At 40.8% G+C, this 25,445-nt stretch overlaps 1 protein-coding gene across 10 annotated transcripts in view; it reads right to left on the reverse strand.

The window, feature by feature from the left end:
* Positions 1 to 1,319: 1,319 nt before the first annotated feature.
* Positions 1,320 to 25,445, reverse strand: part of gramd1b (GRAM domain containing 1B) — a 246,854-nt gene continuing 222,728 nt past the window's right edge. For all 10 annotated transcript variants that reach the window (XM_062961375.1, XM_062961380.1, XM_062961378.1 and 7 more), the window contains 8 exons: positions 23,651 to 23,769; positions 23,364 to 23,506; positions 22,310 to 22,413; positions 19,901 to 20,104; positions 18,077 to 18,167; positions 9,356 to 9,463; positions 7,548 to 7,665; positions 1,320 to 5,733 (listed from right to left, as the gene is read on the reverse strand). In XM_062961375.1, the coding sequence (XP_062817445.1) occupies positions 5,644 to 5,733; positions 7,548 to 7,665; positions 9,356 to 9,463; positions 18,077 to 18,167; positions 19,901 to 20,104; positions 22,310 to 22,413; positions 23,364 to 23,506; positions 23,651 to 23,769 (977 nt within the window). In that variant the 3' untranslated portion in view covers positions 1,320 to 5,643. The remainder of the gene's footprint in view (positions 5,734 to 7,547; positions 7,666 to 9,355; positions 9,464 to 18,076; positions 18,168 to 19,900; positions 20,105 to 22,309; positions 22,414 to 23,363; positions 23,507 to 23,650; positions 23,770 to 25,445) is intronic.

Below are 25,445 nucleotides of genomic sequence, written 5' to 3' on the forward strand. Positions count from 1 at the left end.
CCTTTTCCAGAATACTGAAATCTAAAATATCCCAAAATCATCCACACGGATGGCTGGCTTTGCTTTCTGATATGCATAGACTTTGTTTCATGCATGAAAGTATGAAACATAATGAATAACATTACCCTCAGGCTATGAGGTGTCCATTGAACAGAAATGAATTTCATGTTTTGACTTGGGTTCCCCATCTTGAAAAGACCGATATGCCAATACGGGTATTCCAAAATCCAGAGAGCAAAAAAGAACAATCCAAAACACCTCTGATCCTAAGCACTTTGGATAAGGGATACTCAACCTATACTGGAAAGCTGGAGGTCTCTCTGGTAAGGGCTTATTCGACTACAGGAGCACAATACTGAGCAAAACTAAATGCACTTCTGCCATTTCATAAGAAGCTGAAGACAATTAGTCTTATTTGAGGGAATGAGAATGAACCATAGACTGGAAACGGAATTCAAAATGCTTGTGCAAGATCAGAATGGACACCTAGGCATCTCAGTGCTCACCTTCTTTTAACACTGAATAATCATATTAATGAAACATAAATAGAGTAGCCCTGGGCAACACAGTGAAGGGTTTCAGACCAACAAACTAGAATCTCTTGTCACAAGAATGAACAGTAGCATTGGCTTCCTTTCTTTATGTGCAAGGAGAGCAGAAAAGTTTACTTTCAGTATGTAGCACACTGCAATTTGCCCTCGCCAGGCTAAGATCCCATATCATACTTTCACCCTCTTGTGTTTAAGCCTAAATATTCTAAAAGCACCAGATCCTGTATGATCTTGAAGGCTAGGATTTAGTTGGGAGACCACAAACAAAGCCTATACTTCAAAGGAAGGAATTAGCACAACCAGCTCGGAGTATTCCTTCCTTAAGAAAGCCTTACGAAATTCAGGGGGTTGCTTTCTAACAGTCAAAGCCACATCCTCAGACTAGGTGCCTTAGAGAAAAGATTTTCCCCTGACGTTAAGTCCAGTCATGTCTGACTCTGGGGGTTGGTGCTCATCTCCATTTCTAAGCTGAAGAGCCGGCGTTGTCCGTAGACACCTCCAAGGTCATGTGGCCACTGGCATGACTGCATGGAGCGCCGTTACCTTCCCGCCGGAGCGGTACCTATTGATCTACTCACATTGGCATGTTTTCGAACTGCTAGGTTGGCAGGGTGCCTTATACTTGCAAAATAAACTTTGTGCAATGACTTCATCTCCCAAGGCAGCGTGTTATGTTGTCTGCACGGCATGGAAAAAGCACAGTCGACTGAGAAAGAGGCTGTAAAACAATTTTAAAAAGTTAAATAAATAATGAACCCACACAATGTCTTTTGTTCATTATATTTTATTCATACTTTTATTCCATTTTTTTTCCTAGCTACTTTACATTAAGATTTTGGCTTTGTAGCCTTTATAACTCCTAGGTTCTAGCAGTCAAGTTTGTAGTTTTTTGATTTATTTTTTTTTAAATCAATTTGTATTGGACCTTGCGCACAGCGCAAAGTTTATTATAGGTACAGAATCAGACACACAGACAACTCCTACAGACACAGCCGGGAGTCCTTCGACACGTGGCCCAGCCTGAGTTACGTCTTCCCAGTTCAGACCCTTTGAGCTGAAGGGGAAAAAAATGGGGGGATCAAGGAAAGGGTGCAGTTTAGTCTCTAGCTTGTTCCCTTTAAGCTTCCCCCTGCATCCTCCTCTTTTGAGGTGTCCAATTGTTGCTGAGGAGAGATGCCCGTCTGCGTAAGAGCTGCCAGGGTCGAGGCCAGAAGGGTAGGAAGGAAAGAGGAGTGAGGATGAGATGTGGCTTTGAAGTCACCCACACCGTTGTACAAGAAACGATCCCACCTTCCTCCTCTCTTGAGCAGCTCTCACGGTCAGTCTCCAAGTCTCCAGCTCTGCTAGGGGAGGCTGAACATGGGGAAAGCCGTCCAAATGGCATTGCACTACATTATAACATGCACTGCTAAAAGAAAAAAAAACTAATGCAAAGCTCAGGTTGGGAATCCAGTCCTTCAAACCTTAGCCACAAAACTGACCAAAGGAAAGTGAGGTAATTTTTTTAAAAAAATGGTCAGAGATAGAGAGATGACGCTCCGAGCCATGTGCAAAAAAGGGGAAATAGGTTTCCTCGCCACAGTGTACCACATTCATGTCTGAACGCACCTTAACAATGGGAAGGAAAACAGAAGCAACGGGGGAGACCCTGTAGTGTGCTAGAATGGCAAGAACGTGGTATGTGATTGTACTAGATCTAGGCAGAGAGGAGGTGGAATCGGGAAGAATGCATAGAACTGTTGGATGGCGTTAGGTTTTCTTCTTTCTCGGGGCACGGGGAGAATACGTTCCAGCCCAAATTGCTAAAAAAATACAGTGGTCTCTCTCTTTCAGGAAGGAAGGTGGATGGTTTTGTAGTTCAACAAGTCAACCAATTCACATTCCAGTTTGGCTGATTTGCACATCTAGAGTGGAGGGTGTTTTATGGCACAAACAATAGGTTGACCTCTGCTTCCAATGAGTGGCGAAGCAGACGCCTGAGAACCAGAACGAGAGACAGAATTAAAAGAGGAGGCATAGAAACCTGCTAGGTATCAATCCACTATGGTCGTCAGACATAGCATATCTCAAAACACAAGATCTTGGTCCACAATGAGAGCAGCTAGAATAATAAAACCATATTAGTGGGTAATGTTCGCCTCCAATGGGGTGAAAACACAGAGATGGAGAATAACATTCCTGCAGCCAATCTTTCCTGCGCCCAATTCCATCCCAAGTGATATGAACACCACACAGTTTTAGGGAGAAAACTGACCCTATTGAAAGAGAAGTGGGGAAGATGTATAGTCCTCCAGACACAGTTGGGCCATAAGTGCCATCAGTCTTCAGCATAGATAATAATGATGAATCACCACAATCACAACTCATCACTATTTAGAAGGCTAGATGTTCTCGCTAAGTCTATCAGTGCTCTCCTGTCTTCTAATCTTCTTCCAAGAGCTACTAGAAACATCATCACAACCTTTGAATGAGCACTCCTGATAAGGATGATAGTCTTGCCTACCTTTAGGCTCTCTGGGCCTGCCAGGAATAGCTAAATCGGGGGGACCACTTGCTCCGAACTAGTCTACTCAACACTCCTGCGAAGCCCATACAAGCCACAAAGATGGGCTCCCGACGAGTTAGCAGCATTACGCGAGAATATATTTGCATAAACAAATGAAATAAATTAAGTACTGTATGTCCAAAGTCCCCCAAATCCATGGCCAACTATCTTTGTTTGTTCACAGTATCCATCACCAAATTATCTTCGCCTCAGTGTTAGTGGCTCAAATGTTCACAGTATAAAATAAGTACCCAAAAGCTCTCCCACCCCACCCGATCCAAGATTTGCTACATCTTGCCAGTTAGCCCAGCCATCTAGCAAGTAAACAAAACAAAACAAAACACCAAGGTAATCCTTCTCTACTCCTCTTACTGAGAATGAAGAAGCAACTTTGCGATTACAACAGACAGGTTTGCTCGTTTCCTATTTTTGAAAACATCTGCTGCTCATGAGGCTAGAAGCAGAAGTGCCTGAACACACAAGCTCAACCATTCCGTGGCATGAGCTCAAATCTAACCCTTGGCTTCAAGGTCTCCTCTCCGTGGTCATTGCAGCTCCTTATACTGCAATAGTGTCCTTACTCTCCATGACCTGCCAAGGAGAAGGATGCAGCCCTTGCCATCACTCTGAAGAGGTTACCTACTGTATGCCGAGGAAAGATGGAAAATCCATTATGCAGAGCTCCACAAAAACATTTCTACGGTTTGGTGCTTACCTCTCAATGATTCAATTTCTCTGCCTATATATATAAGGTACCACAGTAATTGTCCAACATGGTTCTATTTCTTCCTGATATCAAACACGATGGCCAGTAGGCACCATCAACATCAAGACTCAAGGAGGGAGCATTTCCTACCTCTACTTGTCCAATTTTCTCCCTCTCTTCCTGTTAGGTGAAAAAAAAAACCAAGGGCTCAACTGCAGTCTTTGAAGGTCCTACTGCCTACAAATAGATTTTGCTTCCCGCAAGAGAGGAACCCTATCTGCCCTTTCGACAAGACTCAATTCTGAATTCTAGAACTGATACAGAATGATCTAATAATTCTAGTGGTCATTTGATACTATGTTGATTCTATCTGTTGTGTGAATGAAAAGTCCCCAGAACTTTACTATATGGCATTCTGCATTTTTTTTCCATTGCCCGGTCACAGACAAAAAGTGCTAACTCAAGTTTTTGTGGAAATCACAATTGCTGAATAGGTTACTATACAACCTCGACATCTCCCATGTATTTATTTGTTCGTCCTTTTCCAAGAATCACGCATGCATGGGGAACAGAGTTGGGTTCCCAAAGGAGATGTATCTATCTGCTTAGGAAATAGAAATTTTCCTATTTAATAAGCAATTGGTGCTCTTTATGAATTTATTTTAGTTTTAGGAGTGTGCAAGATGCAAATTCATGCAGAAGGGTTGTGTGAACCAGGGTAGAGACTTTGATCGCAGATGCAGGTGTTTTAAGCCACTTGGTAAGTTCTGTGGATTTTTCCCAGTTTCCTTTTGCCAGGTGAACCTCTGGAAATGTGTAATAGCTAGGTAATAATATAGGATGTCCCATTAAGATGGCCCTTGGTTTGGACTTCTCCTCCGGTGTGTATGTATAGCCCTTTCAGTGCAGCAATGGTTTCCTATGAGACATAAAGATGAAGATGCAAATGTGCAACCATCAGAAGGTATCTGACACTGAAAAGGGAAACCGCCAAACTCAAACAAAGAAGGGTAAATACATCCGGGTAACTCCTCCAACGTGAAGAGAGTTAGCACCAAAGACCCAAAAGGGAAGGCGTCCTCTACAAGCAATTTTTCCCTACCTAACTCATCAAATTCATTGGAGAACACAACGATGTTTCTACACTCAGCTCAAGTTGCAAAGAGGATGGGAGAAGCATGCAGCGAGCATGCGAAATGGCGCTAAAAGGATAACCCCGTAAAAGACGCTGCAGGAAAACAACGACAACCCTACTTTACGATAAACGGAGCACCACTCCCGGAGAGCATGCCAGCAACATTCTTGCAGAGGAAGTGATGTTATACAGCGAGAGATGATCCTCAAGAATGGTCCCAAATGCCAGAACGGGCCGCATTGTAACATTTGTTTACGTTCGATGGAACACTGGGGAAGGAGACTCCGTTGGCTCCCATGTCTTCCCTTTGGGTGATGAAAATGTTCTGGACAGAGACAGAAACGGAGACGGGCAGACAAACATAAAGCAAGGGGGGAGGAAAAACCAGGAGAGGTGTGCGGGCCCATAACGGCCTAGGTTGAACTTTTCCATAATGCCTCAGTGCCAGGAGAGCACAACCTTTTTGCCTCTTGCCCCATCCCCAGTGACGCTCCATTTCACCCAGTGCTGGAGGTCGGTCGGCACTGTTCATTCTTCTCAGTACATAGGCTTCTTCTTTTTTTTTCTTTTAAAATCTGTATATAATATATATATATATTTATATTCTGTATACATATATATATATATATATATATATATATATATATATATATATTCTATGTACACGTATTGCACACAATCCTCTGGCCACTTGCGTCCCTGCCTGCTAGTAGAACCGCTTCCGTTTCTCCTCCGGCTCCGACTGATAGTCGCGAGACCCAATACCATTCTGAAGGTTTACTAGTGAGTCCTTCATCTGAAAGATAAAAACACAGAGGGGAAAAAAGGGAAATAATTATTGGCAGCAGGCAGAAAAGTTCCTCCCATCCAGCAGACAGAAAAGTTCCACCCATCTGCAAATATACCTTTTTGTATCTTCTATGAGAGAAAGTAGTTGGTAGCATAAGCTTTTGAAATTTTAAGTCTGCCGTATATACTCGAAGATAAGTTGATTTTTCAACCCTTTTTTTTTTAGCTGAAAAAGCCTCCCCGGATTATAATGGGATCAAGATGTATTTATTTCTCTCTTACGCTCCCTTATCAATGTGTTTTCTAAAGCCTCCCTTGCTCTTAACCAGGCGAATGTTTTGAAAAGGGAAAGATGTCCTTGCAAGTCAGGAAGAAGAAAAATATATATCCATTAACCTTATAAAAGCATTCCCCCTGAAATATTTGTTAAACTCTCCTACAGATATATAGGCATTAACCCCCTGCATGCATTTGCAAGCCTTATGTACTTATCTCTCTCTCTATCTCTATCTATCTATCTATCAATCTATCTATCTATCTATCTCTCTATCTAGCTATCATCTATCTATATACATTAATTTTATATATGAATTTTCCCCTCATATGTTTGCAGGTCTTTGCAAACCCTATATGCATATAGATCCATGTACCTGTATATCTGTATCCATATATATAGATTATTTAACTTACTGATGCCTCGATTAATGTAATTTTATTGGTATCTATTTTATTGGTATCTAGGGAATGATGTCCTTGCAAGTCATGAAGAAGAAAAATATATATCCATTAATCTTAGAAAAGCATTTTCCCCTGAAATATTTGTTAATCTCTCCTACAGATATACAAGCATTAACCCCCTGCATGCATTTGCAATCCCTATGTACTTCTATCTATCTATCTATCTATCTATCTATCTATCTATCTATCTATCTATCTATCTATATTAATTTTATATATGAATTTCTCCTCATATGTTTGCATGTGTTTGCAAACCCTATATACATATAGATCCATGTACCTGTGTATCTGTATCCACATATATACATTATTTAACCTACTGATGCCTCGATTAATGTAATTTTATTGGTATCTATTTTTATTTTGAAATTTACCAGTAGTTGCTTAATTTCCCACCCTAAGCTTATACTCGGGTCAATACGTTATCCCAGTTTTTTGTGGTAAAATTAGGTGTCTCGGCTTATATTCGGGTAAGCTTATACTCAAGTATATACGGTACTTCATCAGATGCAGCTAATTTAAAATAAAATTAAACCACTTGTCATATTAAAATACAACTTCTTTAAAAATCCTACATGCAAGGAAGCAGAAATTTCTAGGTCCTCCACTGCAGTTCTATGGATAACCTCCAGCAGAAGTTGAACATAAAGTGACATTGGAGGAGCTAGGAATTCCTAGAGGAACACATCTCTAGAGTTTTGTCCAGTGCAGTTCTGTGATCGATATCTGGAATAAGTTGCATCGTGCAAGAGGACCTAGAGAAGTTTTCTCTCAGATTTTTTATCATGTCAGGAACGACTTGAGAAACTGCAAGTCACTTCTGGTGTGAGAGAATTGGTTGTCTGCAAGGACGTTACCCAGGGGACGCCCAGATGTCCCATTCTCTCGGATAAAAAATAAGATTTTTATTTGCCCACCCCTTCCTTTCACAGCAGTTCTGTGTCTCTGAACCCTGTGAGAACTAAGAGCTTAGTGTATATTTATTTACATAAAATAACTTAGATATAATTTCACTTGACTTCGTGAGACAAAAAGGTCTCCAAAACTGAGCCCCATCTCTATGAGGTAGGATGAAGTTCTCACCTGATCTAGGAGGATCACCGATGATTTGATGATCTCCCGCCACTTTTGGAGCTCTGTGTCATGATATTTCTGTTGGGATTCTAATAACTGGGCCCATTCTGTCTGGGATTGGGGTAACCTGGCAAGAAAAGAAGCAAAGATGAGTTGTGGAAGTACAATAAAACACTATTCTGGATTTCTCTAATATATTTTACACGCAAAGAGAGCGATAGACTGTCATGGCACTTACAATGTGCTATGAAAGACAGGAGAAAAGAAACTGAGTTGTGTGAAAATAACAATGTGAAGAATGTCACAGAAGATATGATGGTATCAGATTGTATTAGTCAGGGTTTGCAAAGATACCATATATGTGTTAACTGAAAAAAAAACAAATACATGAAGCCGATTGGCTGAGTTCGTAAAGACCTGGGGAATTGGTTTGTAACTGTTGCTATCCTGCTGCTGGAGAACCAGTTTGAACAGGTTTCTCTCTCTCTCTTTGTGTGTGTGTGTGTTTGTGTGTGAGAGAGTCTACTGAGTACTGACTGGAAAGAAGATGGCTCTGTACTCAAAGAGGCCTGACTATTTCTGAGACCCTGTTTGCTGTTGATCTTCACTGAAGCAGATCCATGGACTATTTTTTAAAAAATAAATTAAAAAATAAATAAAAGAAACTGAGTTGTGATAAGCATTACATCTCTGCTCCACAAAAACTTGCAGGAATGTGATTTAAAAAGGGGACAGTTCAGGCACAACAAAACCTGAGAGCTGCTGTGGAGTAGTGGTTAGAGCAGTGGTTCTCAATCTGTGGGTCCCCAGGTGTTTTGGTCTACAACTCCCAGAAATCCCAGCCAGTTTAATAGCTGTTAGGATTTCTGGGAGTTGAAGGCCAAAACATCTGGGGACCCACAGGTTGAGAACCACTGGGTTAGAGCATTGACTAGAACTAGAACAATCCAGGCTCAAATCCCCATTTGTCCATGATGTTTGCTGGGTAGCATTGGGGAGCTACTGTCCCTTCAACCTATTCTAGCTCACAGGAGTGATGCAAGCATAAAACGGGTGACGGAGGAGCATGAGGTTTTCACCTCAAATAGCAAAAGGAATAGGAATTTTTTGTCCTAAGGCCAGTGGCAGACAATGCAAGCCAAACAGACAGATGACCCCCTTGCGTGGCACCAGCAGGTAGACTTATTTATTTATTTTCATATCAAAAGCATTGTGTCGCACCAGTAGGTAATAATGATGATGATGATGATAATAATAATAATAATAATAATAATAATAATAATAATAATAATATTGCAGACTGTGCAAGGAAGCTGACAAAACCATTGATCACATCCTCAGCTGCTGTAAGAAAATTGAACAGACAGACTACAAACAGAGGCACAACTATGTGGCTCAAATGATTCATTGGAACTTATGCCTCAAGTACCACCTCCCAGCAGCAAAGAACTGGTGGGATCACAAACCTGCAAAAGTATTGGAAAATGAGCACGCAAAGATACTGTGGGACTTCCGAATCCAGACTGACAAAGTTCTGGAACACAACACACCAGACATCACAGTTGTGGAAAAGAAAAGGGTTCTCTGTAAATCCAGGTTGGAGAATCTTGGACCCTCCATATCTTTGGAGTATGCTACATAAGGTAGAGATGTGGCAGGCATGGGCAAACTTTGGCCCTTCAGATGTTCTGGACTTCAACTCCCACAATTCCTAACAACTAGTTAGCTGGCTCAGATTTCTGGGAGTTGAAGTCCAAAACTTCAAAAGGTAGACTACAAAAGGGATTGACTGGCATCTTCCTTTTGGGATGTGTTACCTTTCTTGTAACCGCAGGCCCTGCCATGCTGTGAGGGTTTGGGTGGTGTACTCCAACATCCAGAGTTTGTAGAACAGCATCATGTTAAGGATGACCAGAAGCACCAGACTGTGAAGACAGGGGGAAAAAAGGGAAGAATCCTAATTAAAAGCTGTCAAACATGGAAGCTCCTCAAGAAGTCTCAAGCAGACATCCACTGTTATTTTTATGTGCTGAAAAGAACTTGATTTCATGCTCCCCACATATTATGGATGGCACAGCTCGGATACCTAAGTTCATATTCCAACATGACCTGATTTCAATGTTAAGGTGACACCTGGACACAGAAAGGAAGGGTTTGAGACTTTACACATCTGACTTGCAAGATTTATTATAAACTTATCTGAGTCCATAGAAGAGAATCAAGGAAACGGATCCATTCTGAAAGGCTGACCTCCTCGTACAATATGCATGCTGCCCTAGAGGGTCAACAACTGGGGGGAAATGCAACTGACACTGAATCCTTGAGGACACCTTCAGCCAGAGCAAAGGCAGCATCCATTCCTGAAGGGTCTTAAAACAGGGGTCCCCAAACTATGGCCCGTGGGTCACATACGCCCCATTGAAGCCATTTATCTGGCCCTCATGGCACAAAGGCAGAAGGGGGTTGGACTAAATGGCCCAAGGGATCTCTTCCAACCTTCTTTATTATTATTATTATTATTATTATTATTATTATTATTATTATTATTATGGTTGGGTGGCCTTCTCTCAGGGGTGCTTTGCTAGTGCTTTTGGTGCACAAAGGCAGAAGGGGTTGGACTAAATGGCCCAAGGGGTCTCTTCCAACCTTCTTTTATTTATTTATTTATTATTATTATTATTATTATTATTATTATTATTATTATTATTATTATTAAGGTTGGGTGACCATCAGTCAGAGGTGTTTTACTTGTGCTTTTGGTGCACAAAGGCAGAAGGGGTTGGACTAAATGGCCCAAGGGGTCTCTTCCAACCTTCTTTATTATTATTATTATTATTATTATTATTATTATTATTATTATTATTATTATCAAGTCTGGGTGACCATCTCTCAGGGGTGTTTTACTTGTGCTTTTGATGCACAAAGGCAGAAAGGATTGGACTAAATGGCCCAAGGGGTCTCTTCCAACCTTCTTTTATTTATTATTATAATTATTATTATTATTATTAAGGTTGGGTGACCATCAGTCAGAGGTGTTTTACTTGTGCTTTTGGTGCACAAAGACAGAAAGGGTTGGACTAAATGGCCCAAGGGGTCTCTTCCAAACTTCATTATTATTATTATTATTATTATTATTATTATTATTATTATTATTATTAAGTCTGGGTGACCATCTCTCAGGGGTGCTTTACTTGTACTTTTGTTGCACAAAGGCAGAAGGGGTTAGACTAAATGGCCCAAGGAGTCTCTTCCAAACTTCATTATTATTATTATTATTATTATTATTATTATTATTATTATTATTATTATTATTGTTATGGCTGGGTGGCCATCTCTCAGGGGTGCTTTGTGCTTTTGGTGCACAAAGGCAGAAGGGGTTGGACTAAATGGCCCAAGAGGTCTCTTCCAACCTTCTTTTATTTATTATTATAATTATAATTATAATTATTATTATTATTATTATTATTATTATTATTAAGTCTGGGTGGCTGTCTCTCAGGGGTGCTTTACTTGTGCTTTTGGTGCACAAAGGCAGAAGGGGTTGGACTAAATGGCCCAAGGGATCTCTTCCAACCCTCATCATTATCATTATCATCATCATCATCATCATCATCATCATCATCATCATCATTATTATTATTATTATTATTATTATTATTATTGCTTGGTGGCCAACTATAGTCTGGCCCTCCAACCATTTGAGGGATTGTGAACTGGCCCCCAATTTAAAAAGTTTGGAGACCCCTGTCTTAAAGGGTTTAAAGGGCCATGCCTGTCTGTTCAATTACCTCCTGACACAGATTTTATGTTTTGGCCCCAAATGGCAAAACATCTCATGGGAATGTCATTAGCCATTTGGGGTAAAAAAAAAAAATGCATGAGAACACAGAAGCCTGAGATAATAGTCTCGTCCTATGAAATTGTATGATTTATCCCCCTCGTCCGTCTCAAAGGAAGAGAAGAGCACAAAGATCAGAAAAAGATAACCTCCGCTGCGGTCTTCTCCTCCCAAGCTATATAATCGTTTGGCATGAGAATTTTAAGCACTTAGCAAAGCTCAGAGAGAAGCACAGAAAAAGATGCATGGCAGTCGTGGTAATGGGAGACACAGCGAGATGTGTGCTCATTTGAGCTCAGAGAACAACAAGGTTATACGATTCCAGCCTTAAGGAGCAGCCAAAGAAGACGACAGGCAGATTTGAAGTTGAGAAAAGAAGCAGATGATGGCGCAGCCCAAGAGAGTCCAAGCAGAGATGAGGCAGTGTATAAACAAAGAAATCCACCAGCTGGGATGCGGAAGGACGTATGTTGAGAGGTGAGTGAGAGAAAAGCAAGGTAAAAAGGAGACAGTACCTGAAACAAATCCTAATGGGAGCAGGGGAGAGAAAAGATGGAGGAGGCGAAGGTTAGAAGCACACCAGAGTTGAGAGAGGAGGAAATTGTGCGGGGAAGTTCTTCTAAAGGACACAGGTCACACATATTGAGGAGAGGGGTTGCAGAAGGTTGTGGGGGAGAAAGAGACACAGAAAAAGACCTAACGTCTGTGATGTGGCAGCATGGTCGGGAGGGGATGTGTTGGAGCCCTTGAGTGTGAAAATATACCACAAAACATGGTTATTAGTTTAAATCCTGAGAAAGATTTCAAAAGGGAAGCACATTCTTAATGGAGTCAGGGAAAGGGACACGAAAGTTGAAGTTTCTTTCTATGTCAACTGAACGTAGTCATGCCGGCCACATGATCTAGGAGGTGTCTACGGACAACGCCGGCTCTTCGGCTTAGAAATGGAGATGAGCACCAACCCTCAGAGTCGGACATGACTAGACTTAATGTCAGGGGAAAATCTTTACCTTATTTATTATTTATTTATTTACAGTATTTATATTCCGCCCTTCTCACCCCGAAGAGGACTCAGGGCAGATCACATTACACATATAATGCAAACATTCAATGCCTTTAACATAGAACAAAGACAAGACAAACACAGGGCTCCGAGCTGGCCTCGAACTCATGACCTCCTGGTCAGAGTGATTCATTGCAGCTGGCTGCAGCTGGTAGCTCAACAGCCTGCGCCACAGCCCAGCCCCAATGGCTGCATTTTATGAATTGCAATGTTTTACATTGGAGTTATGTATGTAGGTAAAGATAAAGGTTTCCCCTGACATTAAGTCCAGTCGTATTCAACTCTAGGGATTGGTGCTCATCTCCATTTCTAAGCCGAAGAGCCAGCATTGTCCGTAGACACCTCCAAGGTCATGTGGCCATAGGCATGACTGCATGGAACGCCATTACCTTCCCGACGGAGTGGTACCTATTGATCTACTCACATTTGCATGTTTTCGAACTGCTAGGTTGGCAGAAGCTGGAGCTAACAGCAGGCACTCACTCCGCTCCCCGGGTTTGAACCTGGGACCTTTCAGTCTGCAAGTTCAGCAGCTCAGTGCTTTAACACACTGAGCCACCAGAGGCTCCAATTATCTATGTGTGTGGTTGTAATTCTGTGGTTTTTATTGTTTCAGATTTGTGTATTATCTATATACACACTTCTCTATATTTTGTTGACCGCCCCGAGTCCCTTTGGGGAGATAGTGGTGGGGTAGAAATAAAATTTATTATTCTTATTATTCTTATTATTTGGAATGCCAACCAAAAAAAAGAAGGGGCACTAAAGACCTTCTCACAATGCACAAAGCTGAACAATTATCACTTAGTATTCTTCCCAGACCAACATTGTAGCATTCTCAGAACTCTGCCTTTTAATAATAAAATCTCACAATATTTGCTTTTTTTTCGTGTCAGGAGCGACTTGAAAAACTGCAAGTCACTCTGGTGTGAGAGAATTGGCTGTCTGCAATGATGTTACCCAGAGGACACCTGGATGTTTTGATGTTTTACCATCCTGTGGGAGGTTTTGCTCATGTTCCCGCATGGAGCTGGAGCTGATAGAGGGAGCTCATCCACACTCTCCCTGGGTTGGATTCGAACCAGCAACCTTCAGGTCAGCAACCCAACCTTCAAGTCAGTAGTCCTGCCGGCACAAGGGTTTAACCCACTGCGCCACCGGGAGCTCCACAATATTTGCTTTGAACTGGGTTATCAGAGTCCACACTGCTTTATATTCCAGTTCAAAGCAGATAATGCGGGATTTTATTCAGCTGTGTCTGAATAAAATAAATTTTAATAAAATAAATTTTATTCAGCTGTGTCAGGAGCCTCCAGTGGCCTAGGGGATAAAAGCCTCATGACTTGAAGGTTGGGTTGCTGATCTGAAAGCTGCCAGGTTCGAATCCATCCAGGGAGAGCGCGGATGAGCTCCCTCTATCAGCTCCAGCTCCATGCGGAGACATGAGAGAAGCCTCCCACAAGAATGGTAAAAACATCAAAACATCCGGGCAACGTTCCCTGGGCGACATCCTTGCAGACGGCCAATTCTCTCACTCCAGAAGCAACTCCAGTTGCTCCTGAAACGAAAAAAAAAAAAATCAGCTGTGTCGAAGGGGCCTTAGATATCTGCACCAGCACTACACAACACTGTTTGGCTCAAGCTATTTCTGCATCAAAAGGAACGGAACAGTTTGTTTTCCTTCCAAACACATGCCAAAAATATAACCTGACATCTTTAAAAGAACTATCTCGCTGCATTTGAGGGTCTTGGGTTTGTCATTACAACCAATTCTTCACCATTTTTTGGACTAGTAAAAGGTAAAAGTTTCCCCTGACATTAAGTCTAGTCATGTCCGACTCTGGGCGTTGGTGCCCATCTCCATTTCTAAGCCGAAGAGCCGGCGTTGTCCGTAGACACCTCCAAGGTCATGTGGCCATAGGCATGACTTCATGGAACGCCGTTACCTTCCCGCCGGAGCGGTACCTATTGATCTACTCACATTTGCATGTTTTCAAATTCAAGGCAAATTTATTTAATGCTTAGACCATAGGTTTTCGCATGCAAGACAAACAAACAAATACACAAAAGCCGGACCATCAAATACAATATAAAGCATGCCATTAAAGCCCTATATAAACCATTAAAACATTAAAATGCTGCAAATATCAATGTCAGGATATGCCCTTCAAGTACTACATATTTCATGGATTAGCACCAACATAATTAAAAACAAGATACAGTAGAGTCTCACTTATCCAACATTCGCTTATCCAACGTTCTGGATTATCCAACACATTTTTTTAGTCAATGTTTTCAATATATCATGATTTTTGGTGCTAAATTCATAAATACAGTAATTACTACATAGCATTATGGCATATTGAACTACTTTTTCTGTCAAATTTGTTGTATAACATGATGTTTTGGTGCTTAATTTGTAAAATCATAGCCTAATAAGATGTTTAATAGGCTTCTCCTTAATCTCTCCTTATTATCCAACATATTCGCTTATCCAACGTTCTGCCGGCCCGTTTATGTTGGATAAGTGAGACTCTACTGTAAAACCAAGGTTTCCCCTGACATGAAGTCTAGTCGTGTCCGACTCTGGGGGTTGGTGCTCATCTCCATTTCTAAGCCAAAGAGCCGGCGTTGTCCGTAGACACCTCCAAGGTCATGTGGCCATAGGCATGACTGTATGGAACGCCGTTACCTTCCCGCCGGAGCGGTACCTATTGATCTACTCACATTTGCATGTTTTCGAACTGCTAGATTGGCAGAAGCTGGAGCTAACAGCGGGCGCACACTCCGCTCCCTGGATTTGAACCTGGGTCCTTTTGGTCTGCAAGTTCAACAGCTCAGCACTTTAACACACTGAGCCACCGGAGGCTCCTATTTTTGGACTAGACCAGGGGTCCCCAAACTAAGGCCCGGGGGCCGGATGCGGCCCTCCAAGGCCATTGACCTGGCCCCCGCCCTCAGCTTTAGACTTAGGCTCGCACAAAGTCTGAAATGACTTGAATGCACAACAACAACAATCCTACTTGATTATCTCATTGGCCAGAAGTAGGCCCACACTTCCCACTGAAATCCTGATAAGTTTACAGTATGTTGGTTAAAATTATTTTTATTTTAAAATCTTGTATTGTTTTCTCATTTACCAATATTGTAAATGAAATATTGTAAATGAATGATATGGTAATAATATAATATATTGTGTATACATATAATATTGATAATAATATTATAATGTAATACAATATAATATTTATTTACTTATTTATTGCAGTATTTCTACCCCACCCTTATCACCCAATAGGGTACTCAGGGCGGCTAATAATAGTAATAATACAATATAATAATATTGTATAATATAATAATATTAATTATATATTATATATTAAATGTAATATTACTAATAATATTATGGTATAATGGTATAGTACAATATAGTAATATATAATGCTAATATTGTGCTATGCTAATAATATAATATATTGTATGTACATACAACTTGTAAGATGCTCCGAGTCCCCTTCGGGGTAAGAGAGGGTGGGATATAAATGTAGTAAATAAATAAATAATTGTTACTGGGTTTTGTTTTTGTTTTGTTTTTTTGCACTACAAATAAGACATGTGCAGTGAGCATAGGAATTTTTTCGGTTTTTTTTTTTTTCAAATGATAATTCGGCCCCCCAACAATCTGAGGGACCATGATATGGCCCTCCACTTAAAAAGTTTGAGGACCCCTGGACTAGACCATGTCAAAAAGATTTCCAATCCTAACCTAATAGGAAGTGTTCTTATTTGACAACTCAATAAAAAGAACAACAAAATATTTGTGTAAAATGTGGATGTGATGGCTCTACTCGAAAATGGAAAACAATCCACATTTTTCTTCTGAAAAGAAGACAGCATGTGTGTGCATGACACTGGCAAACCTCTGCAGAAATTGGGAAATCTTTGGAGCGCTATTGCTCTTTCCAAACATTGCTGGCTCTTTTCTCTAAATTACTAGATTTCACAACCCTCTCCACAGCAGGGATGCAATGTTTTGCTTCCTTTCCGTTCGCCCAGCATCTCCTCCCATTTAATAACATCGACTCTAGCCAACTTTCGAGGAATGTGAGCTTCCATGCCAAATAATGTAGACCACACCTGAACTGACACAAATGCCACAAAACCTGGCCATGGCTTCCAAACGCAATAATGATGGGAATGTTGTCTTTGGAGAAATGGGAAGGAGATAGTTGAGTTGCATAAATAATCCAATCAACTTCAACTGAAAGGTACACCAAAATGTCACGGCATTAACCGTCCTTGCAAACGCCTTCTGACTTTTAGGAGGAAGTTGTGGATAAAAATCAGAGCAGGGTAGGGTTTTTTAATGTAAGTAAATGTCCTGTTCTTTATTACGTATGAGTAGACTCCAGTTCTCATATAACTTGACTCAAACCTGCAACCGGTTTCGACTCACAGGAGTCTTCGTCAGGCGGTTGGGTCTACAAATAATACATATCATAAATATATACATGCAATCAAAAATTTGTACAGAAAGTTTACGAAAAAGTTTACAAAAAAGTATATTCAGGCACTCAATAATCAACAAAGGTTCAACTTTTGAGGTGAGAAATTCACCATCGGTTTTCTGAATAGGTGGATCCTAAGGGGACATAGATAGTGGCTAAAGGTAGTATTACATTATGACATGAATAATAGAACATATATAGAAGAATATAAAATCTGTGAACCCAAAAAAGGCTATGATACTCACAGTTTGTCTTTATTAAACCATGTACTCTGCAAGGTGTCGAAACCGGTTGCAGGTTTGAGTCAAGTTATATGAGAACTGGAGTCTACTCATACGTAATAAAGAACAGGACATTTACTTACATGAAAAACTTGGCTTTATACTTCAAGAGAAGAACCGCTGGTTTCTACTTCTATGCGATTGGAACAGTCCTGTTTTTTGGATATATGTTATTGTAATATATACATTGAGTTTATTTGGTTATTTTCATATTACCACAAGCAGTGGATTTTGGTCTCCACAGTTTTAGCTCTGGGTAAATAATGACGCTGCAGTCTTCAGTTATCTATCAAAAGTTTACTTACAAACGGAAATCTCACAAGACGATACACAGCTCTCACGCAGGCACACACGGGAAGGGACAGAGATAGGAAGTAGAGGCTATTTATCTCATCCTCTGCTGTCTGATGCAATCCAAACTTAACCCTTTACACACTGGTATAGCAAGCAGCACACAGTGTATGATGCAATCCCCAGCACACATTGCACAACCATGACTCAATTACATTTAAACAACTCTATATACAATCATTCCCACTTCAACAAAACCATTGTTCTTTTAGGGTTTTTTAATGTCAGGAGTTAACTTGAGAAACTGCAAGTCACTTCTGGTGTGAGAAAATTGGCTGTCTGCAATGATGTTGCCTAGGGGATGCCCAGATGTTTAATATTTCCCATCCTGTGGGAGGTTTCTCTCGTGTCCCTGCATCGGGAGCTAGAGCCGACAGATGGGAGCTCACTCCGCTGGCACAAGGGTTAACCCATTGTATCACCGGTGTAGGGTAGGGTAAGAAAGGGGAGAAGAAAAGAAGAAGAAAGGAGGAAAAAGGACAAAAAAAATCACTTACACACAACTGATAACGAGCAGCAATTTGGAGACATTCTGAAGGTGGAAACTGCCAGGACTTTCCTCGGGGATGTGCCGTGTTTGAGTGGAACCTGGAAGATAGTATTTGCTATAGACTCCGGAGAGATCCAATACTTTCTCCTTTCAAACCTAGTTCTACCTTAAGCAGGAGTAAAGGGTGCATTCGCCTCCAAAGAGACTTGAACTGAACTCCCACCAACACCACATCTTCCCCACCCAATTTTTTTTGCATCAAAATTCCCTCTTAGGAGATATGGCTTTGTTTTTCAATCCCCTTCACCATTTCAAGCCCAGCAGGGAATTTTTAAGCTTCCTAGCAAGCAAAGCAGGTAAGACAAGGCTTGCAGGGCTCATTATTTGGAAAGAAAACTAAAACTAATCGATATCCTGGGTCGGCTGAACTGCACCTTTATACAGGATGAGTTTCTCTCCTCTGAAATGTTGTGGTCAGGCGTGTTTTATATTCAAAATATTTGCATATGTACATACATAATAAAATATCAAAGTGCAGTAGAGTCTCACTTATCTAACATTCGCTAATCCAACATTCTGGATTATCCAATGCAGTCTGCCTTTTAGTAGTCAATGTTTTCAATACATTGTGATGTTTTGGTACTAAAGCAATTACTACATAGCATTACTGCGTATAGGTAAAGGTAAAGGTTTTCCCCTGACGTTAAGTCCAGTCGTGACCAACTCTGGGGGTTGGTGCTCATCTCCATTTCTAAACCGAAGAGCCGGCATTGTCCATAGACACCTCCAAGGTCATGTGGCCGGCAGGACTGCATGGAGCGCCACGAACTACTTTTTCTGTCAAATTTGCTATTAAACATGATGTTTTGTGCTTAATTTGTAAAATTATAATCTAATTTGATGTTTAATTAGGGCCGGGCTGTGGCGCAGCTGGCTAGTAACCAGCTGCAATAAATCACTACTGACCGAGAGGTCATGAGTTCAAAGCCCGGGTCGGGTTAAGCCCCCGACCATTAAATAGCCCGGCTTGCTGTGGATCTATGCAGCCCCGAAAGACAGTTGCATCTGTCAAGTAGGGAAATTTAGGTACGCTTTATGCGGGGAGGCTAATTTAACTAATTAACAACATCATTAAAAAACTGCTGCCAGCAAAACACGAGGAAAGGAATGAGGAAGTACAGCCACTAGTGGACAGTGAAGCAACAGCTCACCCCTGTGGCCGGAATCGTGAAGCTGGAAAAAAATGTTAAATGCCTCTGTGTCTGTCTACATATGTTGTTTGTCTGTTGGTATTGAATGTTTGCCATATATGTGTTCATTGTAATCCGCCCTAATTCCCCTTCGGGATGAGAAGGGCGGAATATAAATACTGTAAATAATAAGAAATAAATTTAATAGGCTTTTCCTTAATCCCTCCTAATTATCCAACATATTTGCTTATCCAACGTTCTGCCAGCCCGTTTATGTTGGATAAGTGAGACTCTACTGTAATCGGACCAAAGTCTATACACAACATTCATATGCACTCTATAAAAAAAGCCTGAAAGTCATTTTATTCACAGTAATTTAAATAAATTTGTTCATGAAGCAAAATGTGTGTACACTAAACCACCAGGAAACACAGATGCCACTACCTTGGCCATGCAATTTTGGACTTTGGAGCATTTGGATGAGAGATATTCTCCCCACCAAGAAGCCTATTTCTCCCTGAAATGTAGCTCTTCTTCTCAAGTGATACCTGTTGCTCAGTCTTAGCAAAGCAGTGTCAGAAGAAGCCAGGTGATAATATGCTCAGTGATTATGTTCACCCGTTAAGGACCAAGTCCCTTACCTGCCACACGCTTGATTCGACTTACGGACTCCTCATCTGTAGGAGTAGTTACAGGGCTTAGTACTTCCTCCAGGTGAGGGCCCCTCAGGTGAGTATGAGGTCGTTTCCTCCGGCGAACCGTAGATTGCTTGACCACCTTCTCTTTGGGGGATTGTCTGTGAAGTTCAGCTAAGTACGTGCTCTCCGTTTTGGTCAGTTCACTCTCTGGAAGGAAAATCAAAAGCAGGGGCATGTTTATTATTATTAATAATAAAACTTTATTTATACCTCGCCACCATCTCTCCGTGGGGACTCGGGGCGGCTTACATGGGGCAAAGGCCCGAACAACATTGACAAAATAAACAACAATATAAATACAATTCACAGTATAAAAGATAAAAACAGTAATACAATGTAAAACAAGAATAAAACAGTTGATAGTATCAGTACCAAAGCAAGATATGGATTTCAGTACCAAAGTACAGTAGAGTCTCACTTAACCAAGCTAAACGGGCCGGCAGAAGCTTGGATAAGCGAATATCTTGGATAATAAGGAGGGATTAAGGAAAAGCCTATTAAACATCAAATTAGGTTATGATTTTACAAATTAAGCACCAAAACATTCGTGTTATGCAACAAATTTGACAGAAAAAGTAGTTCAATACGCAGTAATGTTATGTTGTAATTACTGTATTTACAAATTTAGCACCAAAATATCACGATATATTGAAAACATTGACTACCAAAATGGCTTGGATTATCCAGAGGCTTGGATAAGTGAGGCTTGGATGAGTGAGACTCTACTGTATCAGTACCAAAGCAAGATATGGGGCCGGGCTGTGGCGCAGGCTGGTAAACAGCTGCTGCAATAAATCTCTCTGACCATGAGGTCATGAGTTCGAGGCCGGCCCGTGGCAGGGTGAGCACCAATCAATTAAAAATAAAATATAGCCCCTGCTCGTTGCTGACCTAGCAACCCAAAAGATAGTTGCATCTATCAAGTAGGAAATAAGGTACCACTTATAAAAAGTGGGGAGGCAAATTTAACTAATTTATGACTTGGAATGAGGAAGTGCCGTCAGAGTGGATGATGAAGCAGCTGCTCCCCCCTGTGGCCAGAATCGAACATCCCCTCAGGAGAAGGTTAAATTGCCTCTGCGTCTGTCTGTCTGTCTGTCTCTGTCTTGTTTCGATGTGTTTATGGGCATTGAATGTTTGCCCTATATGTACATAATGTGGTCTGCCCTGAGTCCCCTTTGGGGTGAGAAGGGCGGAATATAAATGTTGTAAATAATAATAATAATAATAATAAATAATTTCACATCAAGGGACATTTACTGTGAGAAGCTATGGCATCATCCTAGCAGTGCCAATTCTCAAAACCTATCAACTATTGTGTCTGGGGATCGTAACCAGATTTAGTGAAGACACCTGCCCTTGCACTTTGCATTGAATACGCAGTGTGGAACACATATCACCACATTAAAATAGTGGATGTGGCTCTTAATGAGACATGCTACATTATCACAGGATGTCTATGCCCAACACCACTGGAGAAAGTATAATGTTTAGCTGATATTACACTACCTGTCATCCATTAGGAAATAGTAGCCTGTAATGAAAGGACCAAGGCATTGACATCTCCGACTCATCCTCTGTTCGGATATCAGCCAACATGTCAGCGCCTCAAATCAAGAAACAGCTTCCTAAGATCTACAGCAGTGGTTCCCAATCTTTGGGCCTCCAGGTGTTTAGGACTTCAGCTCCCACAGTTCCTAACAGCTGGATATTTATTTATTTTGTATCAAAAAATAAAACAGCTGGTAAACTGGCTGGGATTACTGGGAGTTGAAGTCCAGAACACCTGGATGCCCGAAGGTTGGGAACCACTGATCTACAGAGATACAGAAAATCCTCAGCAAGTGAGAGTCCAAAAGTGGCAGGCTAAAATCCAGAACCTCGATCTGTGGCTGATACCAGATGAGAGACTCCCTCCTGGGCACACAGAAGACTGGGCAACTTGGAAGGCCAATCTTCAGAAATGGGGCTACAAAGCAGAGTCCACGGCATGTGAGTGTGGAGAAGAGCAAACCACAGACCACGGACTACAATGAAGCCTGAGCCCTGACACATGCACAACGGAGGACCTTCTCACAACGACATCAGAGGCACTCCAAGTGGCTACTTCTGCTCAAAGGAAATCTAGCATAATGCCAAGTTTTTAACTTTGTTTATGGTTTTTTATACATTATAACTGCATTCTCAATTCACTTCTGACATGATAAATAAATAAGCTGTTGAGTTAGGATTGGCAAGATCTGGCAGGAATCTTTTCACAACATACTACAATGATCAGTTTTCACAGAGCCCTATCATATGTCCGTCATATGAAAACAAAAGAACAGTAGGTTAATTTTTACAAGTTCTCACCTAGATGTCGAAAATAATCATCTAGGCCACTCCAGAAGTTCTTTTCAATGAAGGATTTCACCAGCCCCCACGGCTGTTTTCTGTATCGCAGCTCTGTAGAAACCCTGGAGAGAGAAAAAAGATCATAGAATTGGAAGGGAAGTTGGAAGTGATTTAATCCAACTCCCTGTTCAGTAAAGGACCTTTAGAAATAACTGTAGTCTTTAAATAGTAAAGTAAAGGTAAAGGTTTTCCCCTGACATTAAGTCTAGTCATGTCCAACTCTAAGGGTTGGTGCTCATCTCCATTTCTAAGCTGAAGAGCCGGCATTGTCCGTAGACACCTCCACGGTCATGTGGCCGGCATGACTGCATGGAGCGCCATTACCTTCCTGCTGCAGAAGTATCTATTGATCTACTCACATTTGCATGTTTTTGAACTACTAGGTTGGCAGAAGCTGGGGCTAACAGCGGGAGCTCACCCTGCTCCCCGGATTTGAACTGCCAACCTTTTGGTCAGAAAGTTCAGCAGCTCAGTAGTTTAACCTGCTGCGTCACTGGGTTAAATGGATTTTTAATACAGTAGAGTCTCACTTATCCAAGGTAAATGGGCCGGCAGAAGCTTGGATAAGCGAATATCTTGGATAATAAGGAGCGATTAAGGAAAAGCCTATTAAACATCAAATTAGGTTATGATTTTACAAATTAAGCACCCAAACATCATGTTATACAACAAATTTGACAGAAAAAGTAGTTCAATACGTAGTAATGTTATGCTGTAATTACTGTATTTACCAATTTACCACCAAAATATCACGATATATTGAAAACATTGACTACAAGAATGGCTTGGATTACCCAGAAGCTTGGATAAGCGAGGCTTGGATAAGTGAGACTCTACTGTATTTTTAATCTTTGAACTTTATACATTTTTCAAATCTTACACTTTTATTAATCATTTTGCATTGTTTTTAATTTGTATTGTTTTGAATCTGTTCTTAGCCAGGATATAAATGAATACAACAGGTAGACAAGTAAACAGAAGGATAGACTGACTCCAAGCCAGGAATACCCACCTGAGACGGCATTTGTTTCTGGCAACACGTGTCAACGTATAACGATTAATCGTGTAGAAATAATCATGGTAGGGAACATCATGAGTTAGCACCTCTGCATCTATCACATAGCACTCGCTTTCTTGGCTTGCTTTGTACATTGTCTGGAGAAAGCAGAAAGAAGAGGCATCAACAGGCAGAAGTTTAATGTCTGTTGGGAAAGGACACTAAGATGAAGTCCAAAGTGTCCTTAATTTTGGATGAAATGGTCACATTGAGACCTTAGATGCAAAAGAAAGGCCACTTACCTGTGTTTCCGTGACAGTGGCAGTTTTAGGGGCCAAGGGGTTGGTGAGGGTGATGGTATAGAGGATAACTCTACTCTGGTTGCCAGTTTCTTCCTTCTTCCATGGATGAAAGATAACATCTGAACAGAGGAAGAGAGAGGAGAAGGAGGAGAAATGGTCAGTTGATTGGAATGACGTATCAATGACGGAGTGCAATCTCATTCCCGAAGGAACTAAAAAGGTTATTCCCATGACCAAAGTCAAGAGCACGGGCATTGCTTGCCCCCACTTCCAACCTCGCTGGCAGAGGCAACACAGAACACTTTGTTTCACGCGAATCCCATGCTGTGACGTTCGGTCTTACTTTATTCATGCTGCTTTGTGTCTTTCAAGAGAACCATTGACATTCCCACGTTAAGACTGAAGAATAGCACTCTGTTTGTGGCTTCATAAAGAAAAGGGGATCTGATGTTGAGTCTATTATAACATAGCATGTATCTAACAAGACGCTGAGGTACGAAATGTATCCCGGTTCCCAAGGATATGTTAAGAGGAATATGTCAGAGTATTTGCAGCGGAGCAGTAGTTGGATGGAAGCAGTGGAACGCAGAACGAAGAGACACTCAGAGATGTTGGTAAAACTATTTACAAAGTTTTACTGTATGCAGCAATAACCAACACAAACATACTTGCAGATAACAGATGAACACAGGACTGCTCTGTTTTCCAACAGAACTTGACTTGAACTCTAGGCAGACAGAACTCAACTGAACAGAACTGAACTGATGCAATCATTATGCACAAACACTTGTGTCTGGATACTCCCTAGTTCCAGCCACACATCAAGGTCATCATAGCCTCTTGGCAATTTAACTCTTTCCACATTATGGTACATTCTGGATGATGCAATCAGTTGCAATACAAGCATGGCACAAATTGCATTTAAACACTATCAATACACAAATCCCACATTAACAGAATAGGCTTTGTAGTCTTTACCTGTCCACACTACTCTCCACCTTCAACATCTTCCAATAGTGCAGTTTTGACTCTGGTTGAGAAAACTTTAGTCATTCATTAGACTACAAGCGAGTCTAGCAATTGGTAACCTTCAAGACTTTCTTCTGCCAAAAGGCATTTGGGGAAGGGGAAGGGGCCAGCTTTGGAGAGTTTGGGTGGGATGGGGATGGATATGAGCTTTAAATAATTATTTATAACCTATTGTATATACATATAATATTCATAATATTATATTGTAATAGGATATAATACTAATAATACAATATAATAATATTAATTGTATATTATATTTTACAGGTAATATTACTAATAATATTACAATATATTGATACAGTACAATACAGTAATTTATTACCAGTATTGTACTATGCTAATAATATAATATTGTATGTAAATTTAATTTGTAAGCCGCTCTGAGTCCCCTTCGGGGTGAGGAGGCCGGCATATAAATGTAGCAAATAAATAAATAAATGCCATTTGAGTGTATTTATTGTATTTTAATTTTGTTTTCACCACATTGTTACTATTTAATTGTTTATTTAACTTTTACATTGCACTTTTTAAACTTGTCCAGTGTGGATTGTTAGCCACCTTGAGTCCCCACAGGGAGAAAGGCGGGTATAAATAAAATTAATAAAATTAATAATAATAATAATAATAATTATTATTATTATTCAGATGACTCATTGGAATTTGTACCACAAATACCATCTGTCTGCAACAAAGAACTGGTGGGATCACAAGCCGGAAAAAGTTACAGAGAATGAACATGTCAAACTATTCTGGGACTTCTGAA

The sequence above is a fragment of the Anolis carolinensis genome, unplaced genomic scaffold (assembly GCF_035594765.1).
Source record: "Anolis carolinensis isolate JA03-04 unplaced genomic scaffold, rAnoCar3.1.pri scaffold_8, whole genome shotgun sequence".
In the NCBI taxonomy this organism is placed as follows: Eukaryota; Metazoa; Chordata; class Lepidosauria; order Squamata; family Dactyloidae; genus Anolis; species Anolis carolinensis.